This window comes from Bos taurus, chromosome 14, assembly GCF_002263795.3.
Source record: "Bos taurus isolate L1 Dominette 01449 registration number 42190680 breed Hereford chromosome 14, ARS-UCD2.0, whole genome shotgun sequence".
Classification (NCBI taxonomy): Eukaryota; Metazoa; Chordata; class Mammalia; order Artiodactyla; family Bovidae; genus Bos; species Bos taurus.
Window position 1 is genome coordinate 33,566,694 of NC_037341.1, and position 18,970 is coordinate 33,585,663.

An 18,970-nucleotide genomic window follows, 5' to 3' on the forward strand; every position below is an offset into this window, starting at 1 on the left:
CTTCTCTCTGCCCCTGATCTGGCCCTCTTTGTCTTTCTCTCTGCCTCCAGCTGTTCCCTTTTGCCATGCTCTTCTCATGACATCTTTACAGAGCACAGATTATACATGGGATGGTCACAGATACATTTTAATAACCTAATTTTCTGAGAATTTTTAAAAAATTCTTACTCTGAATTATTTCAGAACTGCAAAGAAAATAGTAATTGAGATCAAAAATTTTACTGTTGACCAAGAACATAAAATTCCTGTGTTATTCCCCTCCTGCTGACAAGGGAACTCCCTTTCGTATGATTTGAAAATTCTACCAGGACAGACTCATCTATTATATATCTTAACACTTCCACCTTCAAAGACTATTTACTTATGAAAATAACAAGTGTTCTATAATTTAATTAATATTTATTAACTGCTTATAAAATAGTGTTAAACATTATTCCCACATAGCTCAACTTATGAAGTTATTATTGTAAGAATTTCATTATAAAATGAAACACAGAGAGAACACAAGTAGTCTAAGAAACTCTTTAGGAAGTAATTACTCAACACAAGTTTCTAATAATGAAATTCTCTATTCTAAAATGAAAATATCTAGTCAATGTATACCCAGTACCAATCCATGTTAAATAAATTTGGGATGCCAATACTTTGAATGCTTGCAATTGTGAAGAAATATCATGTTCAAGTTCAGAACTGGGAAGAATTCAAATGCAGCCCTTGGATATATATGAATAAGTAACCTATCATCCAAAGTTGGAGTTCTCTTGCTAAACTCTCAACTTAGGGACTTCTCTGGTGGTCCAGTGGTTAAGACTCCGTGCATCCACTACAGGAGGCATGAGTTCAATCTCTACTTGTTGAGTGGCCAAAAAGAAAAAAAAAATATAATAATCTTGAACCGGATAAAAATGAAAACACAACATATCAACTTTAAAAAAATATATAAAAATAAAATCCAAAGCTTACGTATTTAGCAAGACAATTAAAGGCTATCAAGCGACCAAAAGGGAGGGGGTATATGTACATGTATGGCTGATTCACTGTGCTGTGCAGTAGAAACTAACACAACATTGCAAAGCGACTCTATGCCAATAAAATTAATTTAAACAAAAAAGGCGTGCAAGTGAGAGAGTAATTCATCTTCAGCACATCCAGGGAAATGAACTATTCCTTAGCGAAAAGACTCACTAAGAGTGGAACAATGGAAACAGAGTTCTGGGCAGTGGATGAGGACAAAGCAAAACACAAATACGATAAGTGGGGAGAAAATATTTTTTTATAAGGCACAGAAAAGACAATGCAAGTTCTAATTCAAGTACACAGGGAAGTCCCAACACAGCCACATTCCCCTTTTCCTTCCCTCTGCTATGAAGAAAACAGCCATCTCTATCCTAAAGAATGTGGATTAAGCTGTTGATCACAGCTCCTCTGTGTTGGTTTCCTATTGCTGTGATAACAAATCCCCACACACTGCGTGGCTTAAGACAACATAAATACATCATCTGAGAGCTCTGGAGTCAGGATGGAACCCCGTCTCTTATGTCTCCTGCATTGGCAGGTGGGTTATTTACCACTAGTACCACCTGGGAAGCTGTAACCCCTGGAGGGCAAGAGTGTCAATAAAAGATGGGTGTGGCTGAATTCCTTCTGGAGGTTCTGCGAAGGAACCTACTTCCTTGCTCTTCCGAACTTCCGCAATCTACCTGCATTCCTTGGCTTGTGGTCCCCTGCTCCATTGTCAAAGCATATCACTCCAACCTCTGCTTCATCATCACAACTCCTTCTCTCACTCTGACCCTCCTGCCTCTCTCTTTCCCTTATAAAGACCCTTGTGATTATACTGGACCCACTTGGATCATCCCAGATAATCTCCCCATCTGAAGTTCCTAAACTTCCATCAGCAAAAGTCCCCTTTGCCATGTAAAGGTAAATTCATAAATCTGGGAATTAGGACAAAGATATCTTTGGAGATTATTATCCTGCTTACCACCACCTTTTAGGTGACATTGAGCTATTTTTCATCTTCCTCTTCGGGAAATTCTTATTTTAACTACAAGGGGACTATGACTCTAATTATCATAATACCAAATGAAATGAAAGATGCAGTAAACAATTCTTACCAGTTTCCAATGAAACGAGGATCATCCTGGTTAAGGTGAATAGGATTTCTGGGATCAACATAAAAACCAATAAGAAGTCCACCTAGTAAATATCCCACTGCAGGACCGAGTGCTCCCATGACATACATGATGGCTGGGAAGACAGAAAAGGAAATGTGAAATATAACCTCATGCTATCTCTTTCAGTAGTTGTCTAATTTCAGTCATACCACGCTTACGTCACAGTTACATCCAGTTAACAATTTCCAAAAACAGAGAACTTTAGAGAGTTCTCTAAATTGGGCTTTAAACAATGTCCTTTATTGAACTGTTGCCTGTCGTCCTCTTAGTACATCAGAACTTCTTTGGTTGCTTCTGAAAGTACAGACCTGCGCTAGTTATTGAGGTAGTTTACTGGATAGCCAAGACAGGCTATCAGAGTAAGCCTCAAGAAAAGAGGGAAAAAAGGAATGTCACTCATCCCAGCTAGAATATTCTAATGGGCTGAGGAAACTGAAGACCAATTTTGCCATGAAGTTGGTTTCAGTTGAACTGGTAAAGCTGCTTAATCAAGCACCCTCAAACCACTAATGTTTTCAAGTCACCACTTTAGAATCAGAGAACGCCTCACAATGCATTCGGTTCGTTGTTAATTGAGGAATCTTACCTAAAGGTTAATAAATCTCCTTAAACGGCATGAGTGAGAAGGTCAGAAAGCACTAACCCACAGTTGAATTAGAAAAAATTTTAAAGCACACCTAAAGGGGGAGAGGGGGTTATTGTCAGTAGATCAGAAACGTCGTTCCGTCCAAAAACATGTGGTCACCAAAATGGGCTAATAGCAAAATAATAGTAACAAAAACAAACACATTGTCAAGTCTTTATATTGTTCCCACTGCTGTTATTGAAATTTTTAAAAAATAATGAATCACTGCAGACTTCCCTGGCAGTCCAGTGGTTAAGACTCTCAATGCAGGTGCTATGAGTTTGAGTATGAGTCTCGCTGGTTGGAGAACTAAGATTTCACATGCCTCTCTCTGCAGCCAATACATCAGTACATAAATTTTCAAAGATAAATAAATAATATATTGCCAGTTTTCAAATTTTGAGATAGAATATGAAATTCCTTGAAAGTCACAGAAAAATCTAGCCACACTCCAAACATGTGTTTACCCTGTTGAAACTCAGTTATTTGGGGACAAATCAATAAACACCTTTAAGATACTCCTGTGCATAAGGCACGATCACAAACTCAGGTGACACATGCTTCTCCTTTCTGTTGCTATCATGCATTTTCACCAAAGAATAAATAAGTGATTTGTCATATCCTTTAAATAGTCCCTATTTACCAGAAAGCAAATTTGAACTAATCAAAACCCTGACTTTATCAGCTGCACCTAAATAAGCATTGAATAATCTTATACTTCCTGTCACTCATAGCTACAGATGGTAATTTAACACCTGCTCACACTTTTCTCACCATTTCAAAAGAAAAAAGCACAGTGTTTATCTACCTTACGGCATCATCTGCTTGTAACAATAAGACATTAGGCTCTTAGACTTCTCCATCTGTGTTTGGAAATGGAGTGCGGAGGCACAGAGGAAAGTAATTGGCATTCTTTTGGAAGTATGCTTTTCATAAAATAAAATTAGAATTTTGATAAATATCTTGTTAACCTCTCTGTTTATAGCCTAAAACAGAACTTAAGAATAGCAAGTACTTTTTCCGATTCAGGTATTCCCATAAGCATATGAAAATAAAATTTATGTTTACACCTCTAGGCAAATCAGCGCCATTTACAACTCAAAACTGTAATGAGGCCAAAATGTGACATGAATCATCTCCCCAAAATAGTCTTCTGCCGTGAAAGAGACTGCCTCACAAACACAGACGAGGAAAAGGGTATTTCCACCACACTGTTGATGCCTGGGGCACTTGCGTGCAGCATCTTGAAGTGGCAAGAAGCCATGTGCAGACTCTATGCTGGCAGGACCATTCGATCAGCAGTGAATGGAAAACCAATTAAATAATGTTCACCAAGAAACCCTAATTCTTTAGGAAATACAGATCAAGATTTTTAAAATTCACCTATAGAATCAGAAAAATTCACTTTTATTATATAGCAAACAATGTTAAGCCCAAATCACTCTCATTAACAGAAATACACATCAATACTATGTATAAACAGATAACTAATGAGTATCTACTGTACAGCACAGGGAACTCTACTCAGTGCTCTGTGGTGACCCAAATGGGAAGGAAATCCAAAAATGAGGGGATATATGTATTGTATAACTGATTCACTTTGCTGTACAGTAGAAACTAACAACACTGTAAAGCAACTGTACTCCAATAAAAATTTTTAAAGAAAATACATTACTATTGAATTAAAAAAAGTAAATATGGAGATCCTTCAAAGAACTCTTATAATGCATTCAAATTATGATCTATTTTATTAAGTTGCAATGTGCATACACTTTATATAAAAATCTGTATATGATGAAACATGCCCTTATTTTATAAATTGAAAAAAGACTGAAAAAAATCTCAGAATTACATATATATACTCCACATAAAAAGATATGACTATATTCTGCTTTACTATTGATGCTACTGCTGCTAAGTCACTTCAGTCATGTCCGACTCTGTGCGACCCCATAGACGGCAGCCCACCAGGCTTCCCCGTCCCTGGATTCTCCAGGCAAGAACACTGGAGTGGTTTGCCATTTCCTTCTCCAATGCATGAAAGTGAAAAGTGAAAGTGAAGTCGCTCAGTCGTGTTCGACTCTTAGAGACCCCATGGACTACAGCCTACCAGGCTCTTCCGTCCATGGATTTTCCAGGCAAGAGTACTGGAGTGGGGTGCCATTGCCTTCTCCATTTACTATTGATACATATCATAAAATAACTATATGGTATACATAGATATATCTTTTTATATATTTATAAATATATATCACTAAAAGTATATATGTACATATAACTTACTGACATGATCCCATTTAGTAAATAAATCATTCTAACCATTCAGTAAGAGGTATGAAGCACATACCCCTGGGATGTGCTCAGTTAGTCAATTGTGTTCAACTCTTTACAGGCCCATGGACCGTACCCTACCCGGCTCCTCTGTCCACGGGATTCTCCAGGCAAGAATACTGGAGTGGGTTGCCATTTCCTCCTCCAGAGGATCTTCCCAACCCAGGGTCTGGGCCCACATCTCTTGCGTCTCCTGCATTGGCAGGTGGATTCTTTACCACTAGCACCACCTGGGAAGCCCTACCCGCAGTGTACTTTTCAGTAAAATACTGTGTACATGGACCATTAGTCTCTGTCTCACCGCTGGAATCTATATTAGTAAATCCTGCTGGTTCTACCATCAAATTGGTTCTAATATGCAGCTCCCTACCTCCACCCTGATCCAAGAGGCCATTATCACTTACCTGGAAAATTGCTTCAGATACCAGACAAGTAGGGACAGACAGCGCCCACACCCCAGAGCCCTCTAAAGTTATTCAGACTAGTCAATCCTACACCTGCTTACCTTGCCTAACTCATTCTTCTATGGGGAAACCACAATCAAGGCTCCAGCTCACAATCCCTCCCTCTCTCTACCTGTAACTGACCCTGGTGCTTCCTCATGAGGTTCCTATGGCATCACGTGTACACCTTCTTTCTTTAAATGTTTATTTATTTGGCTGCACTGGGTCTTTGGAGAAGGCAATGGCACCCCACGCCAGTACTCTTGCCTGGAAAATCCCAAGGACAGAGGAGCCTGGTAGGCTGCAGTCCATGGGCTCGCTAAGAGTTGGACACAACTGAGCGACTTCACTTTCACTTTTCACTTTCATGCATTGGAGAAGGAAATGGCAACCCACTCCAGTGTTCTTGCCTGGAGAATCCCAGGGACGGGGGAGCCTGGTGGGCTGCCGTCTATGGGGTCACACAGAGTCGGACACAACTGAAGCGACTTAGCAGCAGCAGCAGCAGCAGCACTGGGTCTTAGCTGTGACATTCGGGATCTTTGATCTTCGTTGTGGCACAATGAATCTTTAGTTGGAGCATGCAAACTCTTTGTTCCAGTGTGCAGAATCTAGTTCCCCAACTAGGGATGGAACTCAGGACCTTTGCCTTGGGAGAGCAGAGTCTTAGCCACTGGACCACTAGGGAAGTCCCATGTGCACCCCTTCTTGGTAACTGTGAGTAGAAAACTATCTTCTCAATGGTAATTGTCTCCTAATCTATTGGCCTCACTAAACCTCAAATTTTCCATTAAAACACTATATTTTAGAACAATATCATGGCTAAAGAATGACGATGTCCCTTGTTCCCTATCCCATGCCTCTGGTTTCTCCTTGGTCTGGATCAGCTACCTCCCTTTCTTACCAAGACATAGAGTTTCCCCATCACTTGTTCATTGGTCACGGACTTAGGTACTGAACCACCTGAAGTCATGATAGAGTTCCTCTCTTCTCTTACTATCTATTCACTGCTCATCTACCAGTTCTACCTGACCCCTAACCCGTCTCCTATAGTTTGGATATTATTTCTCTCCTGACTCTGTCTTCATCTCATATTGCCCAGTTGTGCGTTGATGTCTTCCAGCAATGTAGCAATGTCCCCTCAGACTTGATCTGTCCCCAGAATCTCTGCTTACCTGGTGCTGGCTGCATGGTCACTCCCTAGTCCTTTTTTCCAGAACACGATATTTATCGCTTCTCTGGTGGTCAGACTGTAAAGAATCCACCTGCAATGCAGGAGACCCAGGTTCAATCCCTGGAGGAAGGAATGGCTACCTACTCCAGTATTCTGGCCTGGATAATTCCATGAGCAGAGGAGCCTGGCAGGCTACAGTTCACAGGGTCGCAGAGAATGGGACATAACTGAGCGACTAACGCTTAACTATAACTCTCTGGCCCTCATGTGCTTACACTCCCTATCTATCAAAGCCTGGCTCCTTCCCTCTGACCTCTGGAAGCCCCAGAAATGTCTGTCCTTGGATGTCACACCAATTATTACCTAGTACTGCCACTGGAACAGGTGTGTATTACTGCTACGCCTCACTTCTTTATCTTTCCAACTAGGCTGGATGTTCCTCGAGGGAGTCAGCAAGAACTACGCATTTCTAAAACTTCTCCAAGACCTAAAATACAAAATAATTCACACAGGAAGCACTGAAGTCAGTCCAGTGCTGGGAACATGATGCCGGAGTTAAACTGCTTCAGGTTAGACCTCTACTCCCCCTGCTTCTGTGAAAGAGCAAAATTTATTTATCCTCCACTTTCCTCGGGGGGGAGGGTGGGGCAGGTGTTAAATAAGATTATGCACATAAAGTGCACAGCATATAATGAAAGTGAAAGTCGTTCAATCATGTATGACTCTTTGTGACCCCATGGACTAGTCCATGGAATTACCTAGTCCAGAATTAACTAGTCTATTCTTTACCAGCTGAGCCACAAGAGAAGCCCAGGGCATACAATAAACACTGAAGAAATAATTACACTGTATTTTTGTGTGCTGAAAGATGACCTATTCATTCTCTAATAAATATTAATTTTGTACATATCAAACATACATTATTTAACAGAAGGCATACTTAACAACCTTATAGTACCTTTAAAAAAATGACCTTTTCTGGAATCATTATCCATTGTTGGACAGATAGGAGTGGGAAGAGGGAATATCTAGAGCTTTCTTTCCTCACAGAAAGGCAGCAAAGAACAACTTCTGAAGCTGAGCACACGTCTGGGCTATGTTGTGCTTAGTTGCTCAGTCATGTCCGACTCTTTGCGACCCATGGACTATCACCCACCAGGTTCCTCTGTCCAGGGGGATTCTCCAGGTAAGAATACTTGAGTAGGTTGCCATGCTCTCCTCCAGGGGATCTTCCCGACCCAGGGATCGAACCCGGGTCTCCCGCATTGCAGGAGGATTCTTTACTATCTGAGACACGAGGGAAGCCCGAGAATACTGGAGTGAGTGGCCTATCCCTTCTCCAGGGGACCTTCCCAACCCGGAATCAAACCAGAGTTTCTTGCATTGCAGGAGGATTCTTTACCAGCTGAGCTACCAGAGAAGCGCCAAGCACACATCTCTATCTGTGTTGTTCTTCTTCAATAACTTAGGGTTTTTCTAATGATTCAGAAAATAGCATGGATTCACTGCAGAGAAAGCTGTCAAGAGCACAAAAAATAATTGTTTTTTAAAAATCTTCCACAATCGCTACCATCCACATAATGGTATCAAGTATGTTATATTATTCATAGCTGTATAAATTTTTTAAGTAGCTGCAGTTATACAGGACCTATTGTTCCATAATGTTTTTCACATAATATCTCAGTATTTATGTCAATAAATACTTCTCAAGAATGTTTCTTACAGCTAAATGGTGTGTCACCATGTGGCCATGACATACTTCACTTAATAATCCCTTCCCAGGACTTCTCTGGTGGTCCAGTGGCTAGGACTCCACACACAGGGGGCCCAGGTTCAATCCTGGGTCAGGGAACTAGATTCCCTCAGGCCACAACTAAGAGTTTGCATACTGCAAATAACAATTTTGCATTAAAATAAATGAAGATCCCACATGCTACAGAAAAATAAATACATATTTTTAAATTCTAAGAACAACAATAACAACAACAAATAATCCCTTCCTGATGCCAGTGTTTCCCTATCACAAGAGTCTGACTGGGGTTACAGCTCTAAGATCATATGAACAATCTGAAACTTTGTTACTGCATGTGTTGCACAAAACCAGACAGTCCTAGCCTGAGGATTACAACCCCAACCCCAAACCAAACTGAGCCACGTACTTCTGGGGACTTAGGAAGTCACACCTGATGGGAAAGAGCCGCCCCCCTTCAGTGGAAGGAACAGCTTTCACCTTGACCTTGGACATCACAGCGGGTTTGGCTGGGACCACTCCTGAGGAATTCCATGGACAGAGGAGCCCGGCAGGCTACAGTCCATGGGATTGCAAGAGTCTGACATGACTTGGTGACTAAACCACCACCACCACCACTCTTGGGGAAGGCTGACCAGCGATAACTTAAGGACTGTCACCTCATCTGCTTCCGGCCATCTTTTCTTCACTTATCTGTTCACCAGCTTTGTTATCTTCAGATCCTCCATTTTGATCTCCTTAAATTACTTTTACCCTATTCTGTAATTGCTTATGCTTTTTATGTAAAAGTCCATTAACTTCTATTTTTAATCCCATTTATCTTCACATTGTTAATGTTTCTCCTGTAGACTTAACCTTTATTATAATCTAGTATCTCTTTCACATCATTAACTCTTTTACTTTTTGATCTTTATTTTTTAATGCATTTTATCTTTAAAATATTTTTCATCAGAGTTTTAATTTTTAATTAATTTTAAAGTTTTTTTTAATTATTTATTACTTTTTATTTCTCATACCTTAAGAAAATTTTCTTACTATTATAGTTTATTTATAAGAGGCAATGGCTCCCCTCCTAGAACAGGTCCTATATCCACATTCTTTGGGCAGTTAGGGGAAGGTCAAATGTTCTTCCTGAGTCTTTTGGGCCTTGATTATTTTCAGCTCAAAACAATCCACAGGCCAAAGAGATGTTTGAAGTGGTAAGTTTTGCTCCCCTACACCCTAAATCCCAAGAAAATACTCCAGAAATCCTCACCATGAGCCTCACTGGACCTGGAAAACCAAGGGGCCCAGTCAAAACTCTACAAGATGCTGGAAACCAATGCTGATAAGGGTTTAGGTTACATGTAACACTTAGGCTTAGTCTCAGGACCTGGGGTTGCACCCAGAATGCACCCACACAGAGCATTTTGCACACCTGCCTAAGGTCCTCCAATGACCACCAAACTCATTTGGGACATAATGACAGGAGGTGGCCCTCTTGAATATGTTTGGTGGCACAGTTACTACTAAAACATGAAACATTTCCTGCCATAACAATATAAACAAGGATGTCACAGTCATCAGCAATTCCAGCCCTCCAATGTGAGCTGGAACACCTGATGAGAAGAGCCAACTCATTGGAAAAGACCCTGATGCTGGGAAATATTGAGAGCAGGAGAAGAGAGTGACAGAGGATGAGATGATTGGATTGCATCATCAACTCAAAGGACATGAGTTTGAGTAAACTCTGAGAGATAGTGAAGGACAAGGAAGCCTGGTGTGATGCAGTTCATGGGGTCACAAAGAGTAGGACACGACTTAGCAACTGAACAACACAGGGCACTCGGGAAGGAGAATACCTGTGATCCTACAGCCACCAGGCTGCAGCCACTCCTAACGGTGAGCCCCAAGGGAGCTCAGGATGTGAGAAACAAAGGATACCAACCTTGCAGCTGAGACGTATATGAAAGGAATGATTTCACTGAGTCCAGACTCTTGCATCTTCCCACATATAGAAAAGTGCTAAATTCCTTAACTTGGGATATCTGGTTTTCTTTAATTCACAAAGATACTTGAGATGTTCAGACTACCTGCCCTTTGTTGCAAATTTCTATATAACCTGTTTCTTTCCCCTCCCACCCCTGTCCCCCAGCCTCCCCAAAGCAGTTCTCTCAGGATCTCCTGAGATACTGTCTCCCAGGCTTGGAGTCCTAAAAATTCCCACAAAATAAAATATAACTCTCAACTTTTAGGTTTGGAATATTTTTTAAAGTCACCACTACATACAACAAGAGGACATGAAAGTCAAGCCACACTAGACTGCCACACGGCAGCAGGGACACCAACTGACATTCAACTTGCAGTTTCTTGAAAATTAGCCAAGGTACTTTGTAGCACCAGAGCATCAGGTCAAAGGAAAATATCCCCTCACTCATGCTTCCACTCACAAGCCCAGACAGATAAGAAACTTTTGATCTCGGTTATTTTGAGCAGTGCGGTTTTTTTTTTTTTTCCTTTTAAGTGATTCAGTTATTTTGACACAGGCCTGAGAGCAAAAGAACAGCTGCCACAGCCATCAGGGGAGAGTCTATCACTGTGCTAAGACATCCAGAGAACATCTTAGGTCACAGATGAGAAGATGTGGGAAAGGGCTTTAAGTAGATTCCGAGTATTTTTTCTTCATGATCATAGTAGCTAGTTGAAATTCACTATCTTCCTTTATAAATATTTTTCAAAGCACTGCATTGGCCAAAAGGTTCATTTGGCTTTCTCCATACCATCAGAAAGTAACACCATTTACAGCAGAATCAAAAACTACTTAGAAATAAATTCAATAAAATATGTGTAACACCTGTACACTGAAAATTTTAAAATATTGCTAAAATTAAAGACCTAAAAGGAACTGATGAGTAACCTTTAAGGCCTTCCCAGGACAGACACACCTTCCCACCACCACCATGCCCTCTGATGACCTCTCTTTAAAAAAAAAAAAAAAAAGCTATAGGCTCTCAGGCCTCCAAAGTCTGGCTCAAGAATTAAATGGATGTGAACTTGTAATGACAAAATTAGCAGTTGGGCCAGGAAAACTGTTGTTTTACAGATGCTAATACTCCCACCAAATGGAAGAAGTTAACTACTTGATGACTGTGAGCACTCAGCCCCCAGACCTACTGGGGCCTGAGGACTGATCACATTAATCCACGTGATACCACCCTGTTACCTGACCATTAACTACAGAATTGTGCTCAAGTTGATCGCACATCCTGCCATACCCCTCCCTCACCTTTCCTTTAAAAATGCTTCCCTGGGGCTTTCCTGGTGGTCCAGTGGTTAAGAATCCACCCTGCAATGCAAAGGGCACCAGTTCAATCCCTGGTCTGGGAAGATCCCACATGCTATGGAGCAACTAAGCCCATGCACCACAACTACTGAGCCCATGTGCTACAACTACTGACGCCCAAGCACACTAGAGCCTGTGCTCCACAACAAAAGTAGCCACCACAATGAGAAGCCCGCATACCACAACGAGAGAGTAGCCGCAGCTTGCCATAACTAGAGAAAGCCCGTGTGCAGCAACAAAGACCCATTTCATTTGTAAAATCCATCTTTCCAAAATTGGCAGTTTCTCAAAGATTCAATTTCTAAGAGCATAAACCCCAAGGAATATTTCAGTTGAACTATGAAAACAGAATAACTATCTTCCAGAAACTACACTAGGCACTTTCCATCTTCCATCTACTCAACACTAACAACTTTGTGGGGGGAATAAAATGATACTCGTTCCCAATTTACAGATGAGGCAGTTGAGTCCTCAAGCAGTTAAGATCAGCAATTAATAAGTGCTAGAGTCAAAATTAGAACTTGGCTCCATCTGAAACCAAAGCCTATCTTCTCTCCGTTTATGAACATGTCTCCAAAATACAAAAAAGCAACAAGAGTTTAATTATAAGAAGTATATAGGAGAATTCCCTGGTAGCCCACTGGTTAGGACTCTGCATTTTCACTACCAAGGGTGTGGGTTCAATCCCTGGTCGGGGAACTAAGATCCTACAAGCTGCACTGTGCAGCCAAAAAAAAAAAAAAGGAAGAATATAATTTTCTACTATTGAACAAATTAATCCCCCTAGAGCTGAAAATCTCAAAATATTTTTGGAACTGTTAGTAGCAAGAGTTTTAGAAGCCGTCTAGAGGAAAAAGAAACTCACTACTTAGATTTCCATCTCCAGTTTCATTCCTAATCGGCTGCCATAAGGATGGCGAGAAACCTACATTATCTGAAAAATACCTTCCAAATATGTGGTATCACATTTACTTGGGTAATTACAGTAAAGACTCAGCAGAGCACACCAGCTGTTTAGAGCAGATTAAATTTACCTCCCAGGGATGGATAAGTCACTGCCAAAAAACACCTTCCAGGTAAACAGCTATAGGTATGACATAACTCCTGTTTGCTGTCCAGGCACTCGAAGAAACACGATTCTCCCAGGAAGGATCCAAGTCTAGAGGAACACTTAGATATAATCATCTTGTTTACAAAGGTCCCTACCCTCATAGGCATCATCAGGGCCATCCATTGAATTTTATAGACATTCATCTGAAATAAACTTTTTATGACACCTTTAATGTTACCGCCCACCCACATCAATCCACAAGTATTGGTTCTATCACAGTAAGACTGCTTACACTAGGGTTTGCTATAAAGCTTATTCTTATATTTAGAGAAAGGTTTATAGTCGAAGTCTACAGTCACTGACAAGAGAACTATTACCAAAAGATAACACTGGGCATTTATTATATGTAAGATAGTGCGCTAAACCCTTTGCAGGTATCTTCTCACTTCATCTTCACAGCAACCTTATAAATTAAATGCTATTTACCCTAATTTTATATATTTACTTTGTAACCACCTCATTAATGAAGGGATAGAATAAATTCATCCCAATTAAAAGATAATCCCTGACTCTGTTATCTAACAATAAAGAAGATAATTTATCAATAAATACTTTTACTAAGTTACTATGCCTAAGCTTTTTGTGTTTCTTCCTCATACAACACTATATCTTATAGTAATAAATTTTCATTGGGATGTTGGTTTACAGCCTACTTTTATGATAAAGAAATATGGGAAATGACCAATGTAACATTAGGCATTTTATGTTAAAATAAAAAGTAATGTTCAGTGCTGTTATAAGAAGACAATTATGATTCAATATTCAAGTGGTTTGTAAGACCATCAGCTTCAGCATCAGTTGTCTGTGAAGGTCTCTATCACGGGCTGACTCTGTGATCTTAGAAAAGATACTTAATCTTCAGACAAGTTTCCTCATCTATAAATAGGGGATCATAATTTCTCTACTTCCAAGAGTTCGTGAGGGGATCAATGAGACAATGACACAAAACTCTAAACACTTACTAAGTGTTCAGTCAATGTCAGCTGTAAAATTATCATTATTAGTACTTATATAATTATATCCAGCTTCATAGTTAAAATTACAATTCTGAGCAATACAAGATTTTAAAGTATCTTCAGAGCTACCAAAGGATGATGATGTTATATTCAGTATCACTTTAGTGTTAAGTGTATTTTATTATTTCCAAAGTCTTCAAGTATGGAATGGTCATATCTGGTTATCAGATCATCAGCATAGTCAATTACCCCAAAACACCTTATTTCTTAATCATTAATCAATCGGTAGTTACTTGCTGATGGAGAAGGCAATGGCACCCCACTCCAGTACTCTTAGCCTGGAAAATCCCATGGACAGAGGAGCCTGGTCGGCTGCAGTCCATGGATTCGATAAGAGTTGGACATGACTGAGCGACTTCACTTTCACTTTTCACTTTCATGCATTGGAGAAGGAAATGGCAACCCACTCCAGTGTTCTTGCCTGGAGAATCCCAGGGACGGGGGAGCCTGGTGGGCTGCCGTCTATGGGGTCGCACAGAGTCGCACAGGACTGAAGCGACTTAGCAGCAGCAGCAGCAGCAGCCAGCAGTTACTTGCTGAAGTTATATTGTATGAAATATCTGGTGTTAAATATGAATGATAAAAAGAACCATGCCCCTTCCTGAAAAAAAAATTGTGGAGAACTCTTCTTGTCGGGAGCAAAATGCACGAGAAAAGATAACTGGCACCATAAGACATAAGCACAATGAAGTGGTCCCAATAAAAACTAAGAGAAGACTTAAGGGGGGAAAAAATGGAAGAAAACTAACTTGTTAAGTCTTCCCCCTTGATTTTTAAACATAATTATCACCCCAACAAATATCTGAAAAATAAGTTTAATTAGTTTCTGCTTTACAGAAGGAGTCTTACCTTTGAAATGCTAAGGGATATACCCAAGTCACAAAACTAGCAAGCAGCAGATTTCAGCCAGTCTGTTTGACCCCAAGGACCACACACACTGCACCAAATGGCCTCCCACATGATTTAAATGAAACCGCCACTGAAATCACTCTTTACGCTCAACAAATACCAAGATCAAAGCATTAAAAAAAAAAATTAAACCATCCTTAGTGTTCTCCCGGCAGAAAGATATTGATTTTATACAATAGCCAAATAAGAAAAAAGAAATATCAACACAAAGTCCTAAGCTTTAAAAAGAAAATCCTGAATTATCATAGGAGCTATTATAATTTTCAGAGCAAAGCTATCTTAGAGATGTTTTCATGAATTTACTACGTTAAATTTTCCAATTTATTCATACACTTTATCAAGCTCTCAAGGACACTTCTGGAGAAGGAAATGGCAGCCCACACCAGTATTCTTGCCTGGAGAATCCCGTGGACAGAGGAACCTGGTGGGCTACAGTCCATGGGGTCGCAGAGTCAGACAGAACTGAGGCGACTTAGCAAGCATGCAAGAACATTTCTAGAGTAAAATCATCACTTATAGAGCATGAATTTTTAGACCTGACTGGAGATCATACAGCTATTATGTAATATTTAATAGTTCAAAATGAGAAGTTAATATACTTCTAAAAATACCAAAGAAACTAGCAGATAAAAATGTCAACGGTGATCATCAAAAATGCTTTGAGTTCTGTCTAATTCTTTCATACTCTTGAGAGTTCTGCATTTTGTATCAGGGATGGCCTGAATAAATAACATCATTTTATATGTGACAACCCTTTTTTATATTTCAGCCCATTCTCAATGATACAGATTTATCACTATCTTATAAACACCATGACCCATCCATTCCTCAGTTTTCAATTGCTTTCAGGTTGTTTCACCAATATGTAAATATGCTGAGGGGGTGGGGGGAAACCCAGATACTGCCTAGAGCATTTTAATAAATCATAATTCTGAGCTATGCGTAGAGATCTTCCGTGCTTAAATGACAACATTTAATTAATATTATACACCAAGTTTTCATAAATGTCATGCATCTTTGCAGCTCAGTTAATGAAGTTTTGGTAATGTTATTAATTGGTAAGAAACCTTAAAACAATTAATTACTGATTCTCTGCAACAAAGTAGAATCTTTTCATAATTTAGCCAATACTCACGTGCGCACACACATACACAAACCAGAAATGGAAAAGAAATGGAGAACTTAAGACGTGTATCTGGCAATGTCAAACTCCTCGAAAAATGATATTGAGGACTTACTGGCTGTCCAGTAGTTAAGACTCTCCACTCTCAATACAGGAGGCATGGGTTTGATTCCTGGTCAGGGAACTAGATCCCACATGCTGCATAGCTTGGCCAAACAATCTTTTTATCTTATTCATTAAAACAATTATCTTGCTTAGAAGTATCTAGATAATAGAGGGAAATGGCATTTTCGTCAAATATTTTGGGGAAATATCTGAATTAAAGAATACTTTAATTACTTAAATAGCCTAAAAGAAATTAAGTAAAAAGCTTGACAACCTCAACTAAACGGCTATTCAGTCCAAGAAAACAGTAAATAGTTAAGGATCCATTTCTTTGACTATTTATGATTTCAAAAGTAAAAGTGAAGATTCCTCTAAAATTTTGTTGTTCATTCTTAATCGGCTATGTGTTATGTCGCTTTAGCCGTGTCTGACTCTTTGCAATCCTAGGGACTGTAGCCCATCAGGCTCCTCTGTCCATGGGATTTTCCAGGCAAGAACACTGGAGTGGGTTGCTACGCCCTTCTCCAGGGGATTTTCCCAACCCAGGGATTAAACCCTTGCCTCTTAGATCTCCTGCATTGGCAGGCAGGTTCTTTACTACTAGCGCCACCATCAGCTATAGACCAAGACAAAACAAAAAGTTTAAAGTTTGGAAAAAATAAAATGTTGTTGTCATTTAGTCATGTCTGACTCTTCTGCGATTCCACAGACTGTAGCCCACCAAGCTCCTCTGTCCATGGGATTTCCCAGGCAAAGATACTGGCGTGGGTTGCCATTTCCTCTTCCAGGGTATCTTCCCAACCCAAGGATCCAACCCCTGTCTCCTGAACCTTCTGCATTGGCAAGCAAATTCTTTACCACTGCGCCACCCAGGCAGCCCATTAAAATGTTAGTAAGTTGCATTTGCAAAGCTGCCTCCTTGGGAGAAGGCATAAAACCCTTTGGTGACCCAGAGTTGAGTGGCTCTGCACCACGGATTTGTCATTTTTTCCCCATTAATGTGGCCAGATGCCCGCAGCAACACCCAAAGTGTGAAATCAGAAGAACCTTCCATCATTTCAACTCATGGCATCTAGCACGACAAGACATCAACCTCTTCTTATGAAGAACTGTTGCTGTTGTTCAGTTGCTCAGTCGTGTCTGACTCTTTTCGACCCCACAGACTGCAGCATACCAGGGTTCCCTGTCCTTCACCATCTCCCAGAGTTTGCTCAAACTTCATGTCCATTGAGTCAATGATGCCATCCAACCATCTCATCCTCTTATGAAGAGTAACCTTACTCTAACTTCTGATACATTTCTGATCAATCAAAATTTAGATCTATACATGCCCTAAATTGACATACCACCTTACCCCACTGGAAGGTGCAATGGTATATGTGTCAAGTTAACTGGGTTAAGGGATGCCCAGACAAGTGGGAAAACTATTTCTGGGTGTGTCTGTGAGGCTGTACTTAGTAGATTAGCATTTGTATCCATAGACTGAGCAGGGAACTTTTCTGGTGGTCCAGGGGCTAAGACTCTGTGCTCCCAAGGCAACGGGCCTAGGTTCCGTCCCTGGTCAGGGAACTAGATCCTGCATGCCACAGCGAAGGGCCTGCATGCTGCAACTAAGACCCGGTGCAGCCAAATAAATAAGTAAATCAAAACAGGTACTTAAAATTTTTAGTTAAAAATACAGACTGAGTGAAGACATTCACCTTCACCAAAGTGTGTGAGTATCATCCAGTCCTTCAAACCCCTGGATTAGGATGAAAAGGCAAAGGAAGGGCAAAATCTCTCTCTTCTTGAGCTAAGATGTCCACCTTCCCTTGTCCTCAGACATCAGAGTTCTCAATTCTCAGGCCTTCAGACTTCAGGACTTATATCAGCGGCCCCTCAATTCTCAGGCTTTTGGACTTGCACTGAAGGTCACCCCCAGCTTTCCTGGTTCTCTAGCTTGCAGAGAGCAGACTATGGGACTTCTTGGCATCTATAATCACTCGAGTCAATTCTTACCTAAGTCTTATATACTTATATATATCCTATTAGTTCTATATATATCCTATATCCTATTATATATCCTTTATATATCCTATTAGTTCTGTTTCTCTGGAGATTTGCTTCACATAGCTAGCTTTTTCTTTATGATTCATATGATTATCATGATTAAGTCTTATGCAGCCACTGACCTAAAAGAAGCTATTAGCTTCATAGACAGTCCTAGTCACTGGCAACTGCATCTGCTTTCGTGCAACTATAATTAATCAAGGTTGTCTATGGTAGGTAAGAACATGAATTCAGATCCACAAGCCCTCAGTGCAAACCCCTGAGGCTGGATGTGCCTTGGAATGAAGACTTCTCCACATTTTACAAAAGTAAATGGCGAGTGATACTGGATATTATGTGCTTCCCCAGCAGAGTCTGGAATGATGTTCCAAAATCAGTTATGCTATTGTTTCTTCAACAAAATGAATCAATATTCACATGAAGTGTGATTTTAAAACTAGCCCCTATCAGATCAGGCCTGGTTTTGCCATGGAGTAAGTTGCAAAACTAACTTTTAGATTTCAAAGTGTTTAATAGAATGGAAAAATACTAGTAGAGGAGCTGTAGCAGTAGAAAATATTTGAAATCATTATGAGAATTGGCATATGAGAACAGGTGTCAGACACCAGCTATGCATACCTCAAGAGTGTTTTTTTTTAATAATTTTACTTACTGATTTTTGGCTGTGTGGGTCTTCATTGCTGTATGGGCTTTTCTCTAGTTGTGGTGAGTGCGGGTTACACTCTAGTTGAGCTGCATGGGCTTCTCATTGAGGTGGCTTCTCTTTCTGCAGAGCACTGGCTCTAGGACTCTCGGACTTAAGTTGCTGTGGACGTGGGCTCAGTAGCTGCTACTC

The 18,970-nt window shown here is 40.3% G+C and overlaps 1 protein-coding gene across 3 annotated transcripts in view; it reads right to left on the reverse strand.

The window, feature by feature from the left end:
* SLCO5A1 (solute carrier organic anion transporter family member 5A1) overlaps positions 1-18,970 on the reverse strand; it is a 287,931-nt gene that overhangs the window by 83,693 nt on the left and 185,268 nt on the right. For all 3 annotated transcript variants that reach the window (XM_059874429.1, XM_059874428.1, XM_010812085.4), the window contains one exon: positions 2,118-2,250. In XM_059874429.1, the coding sequence (XP_059730412.1) occupies positions 2,118-2,250 (133 nt within the window). The remainder of the gene's footprint in view (positions 1-2,117; positions 2,251-18,970) is intronic.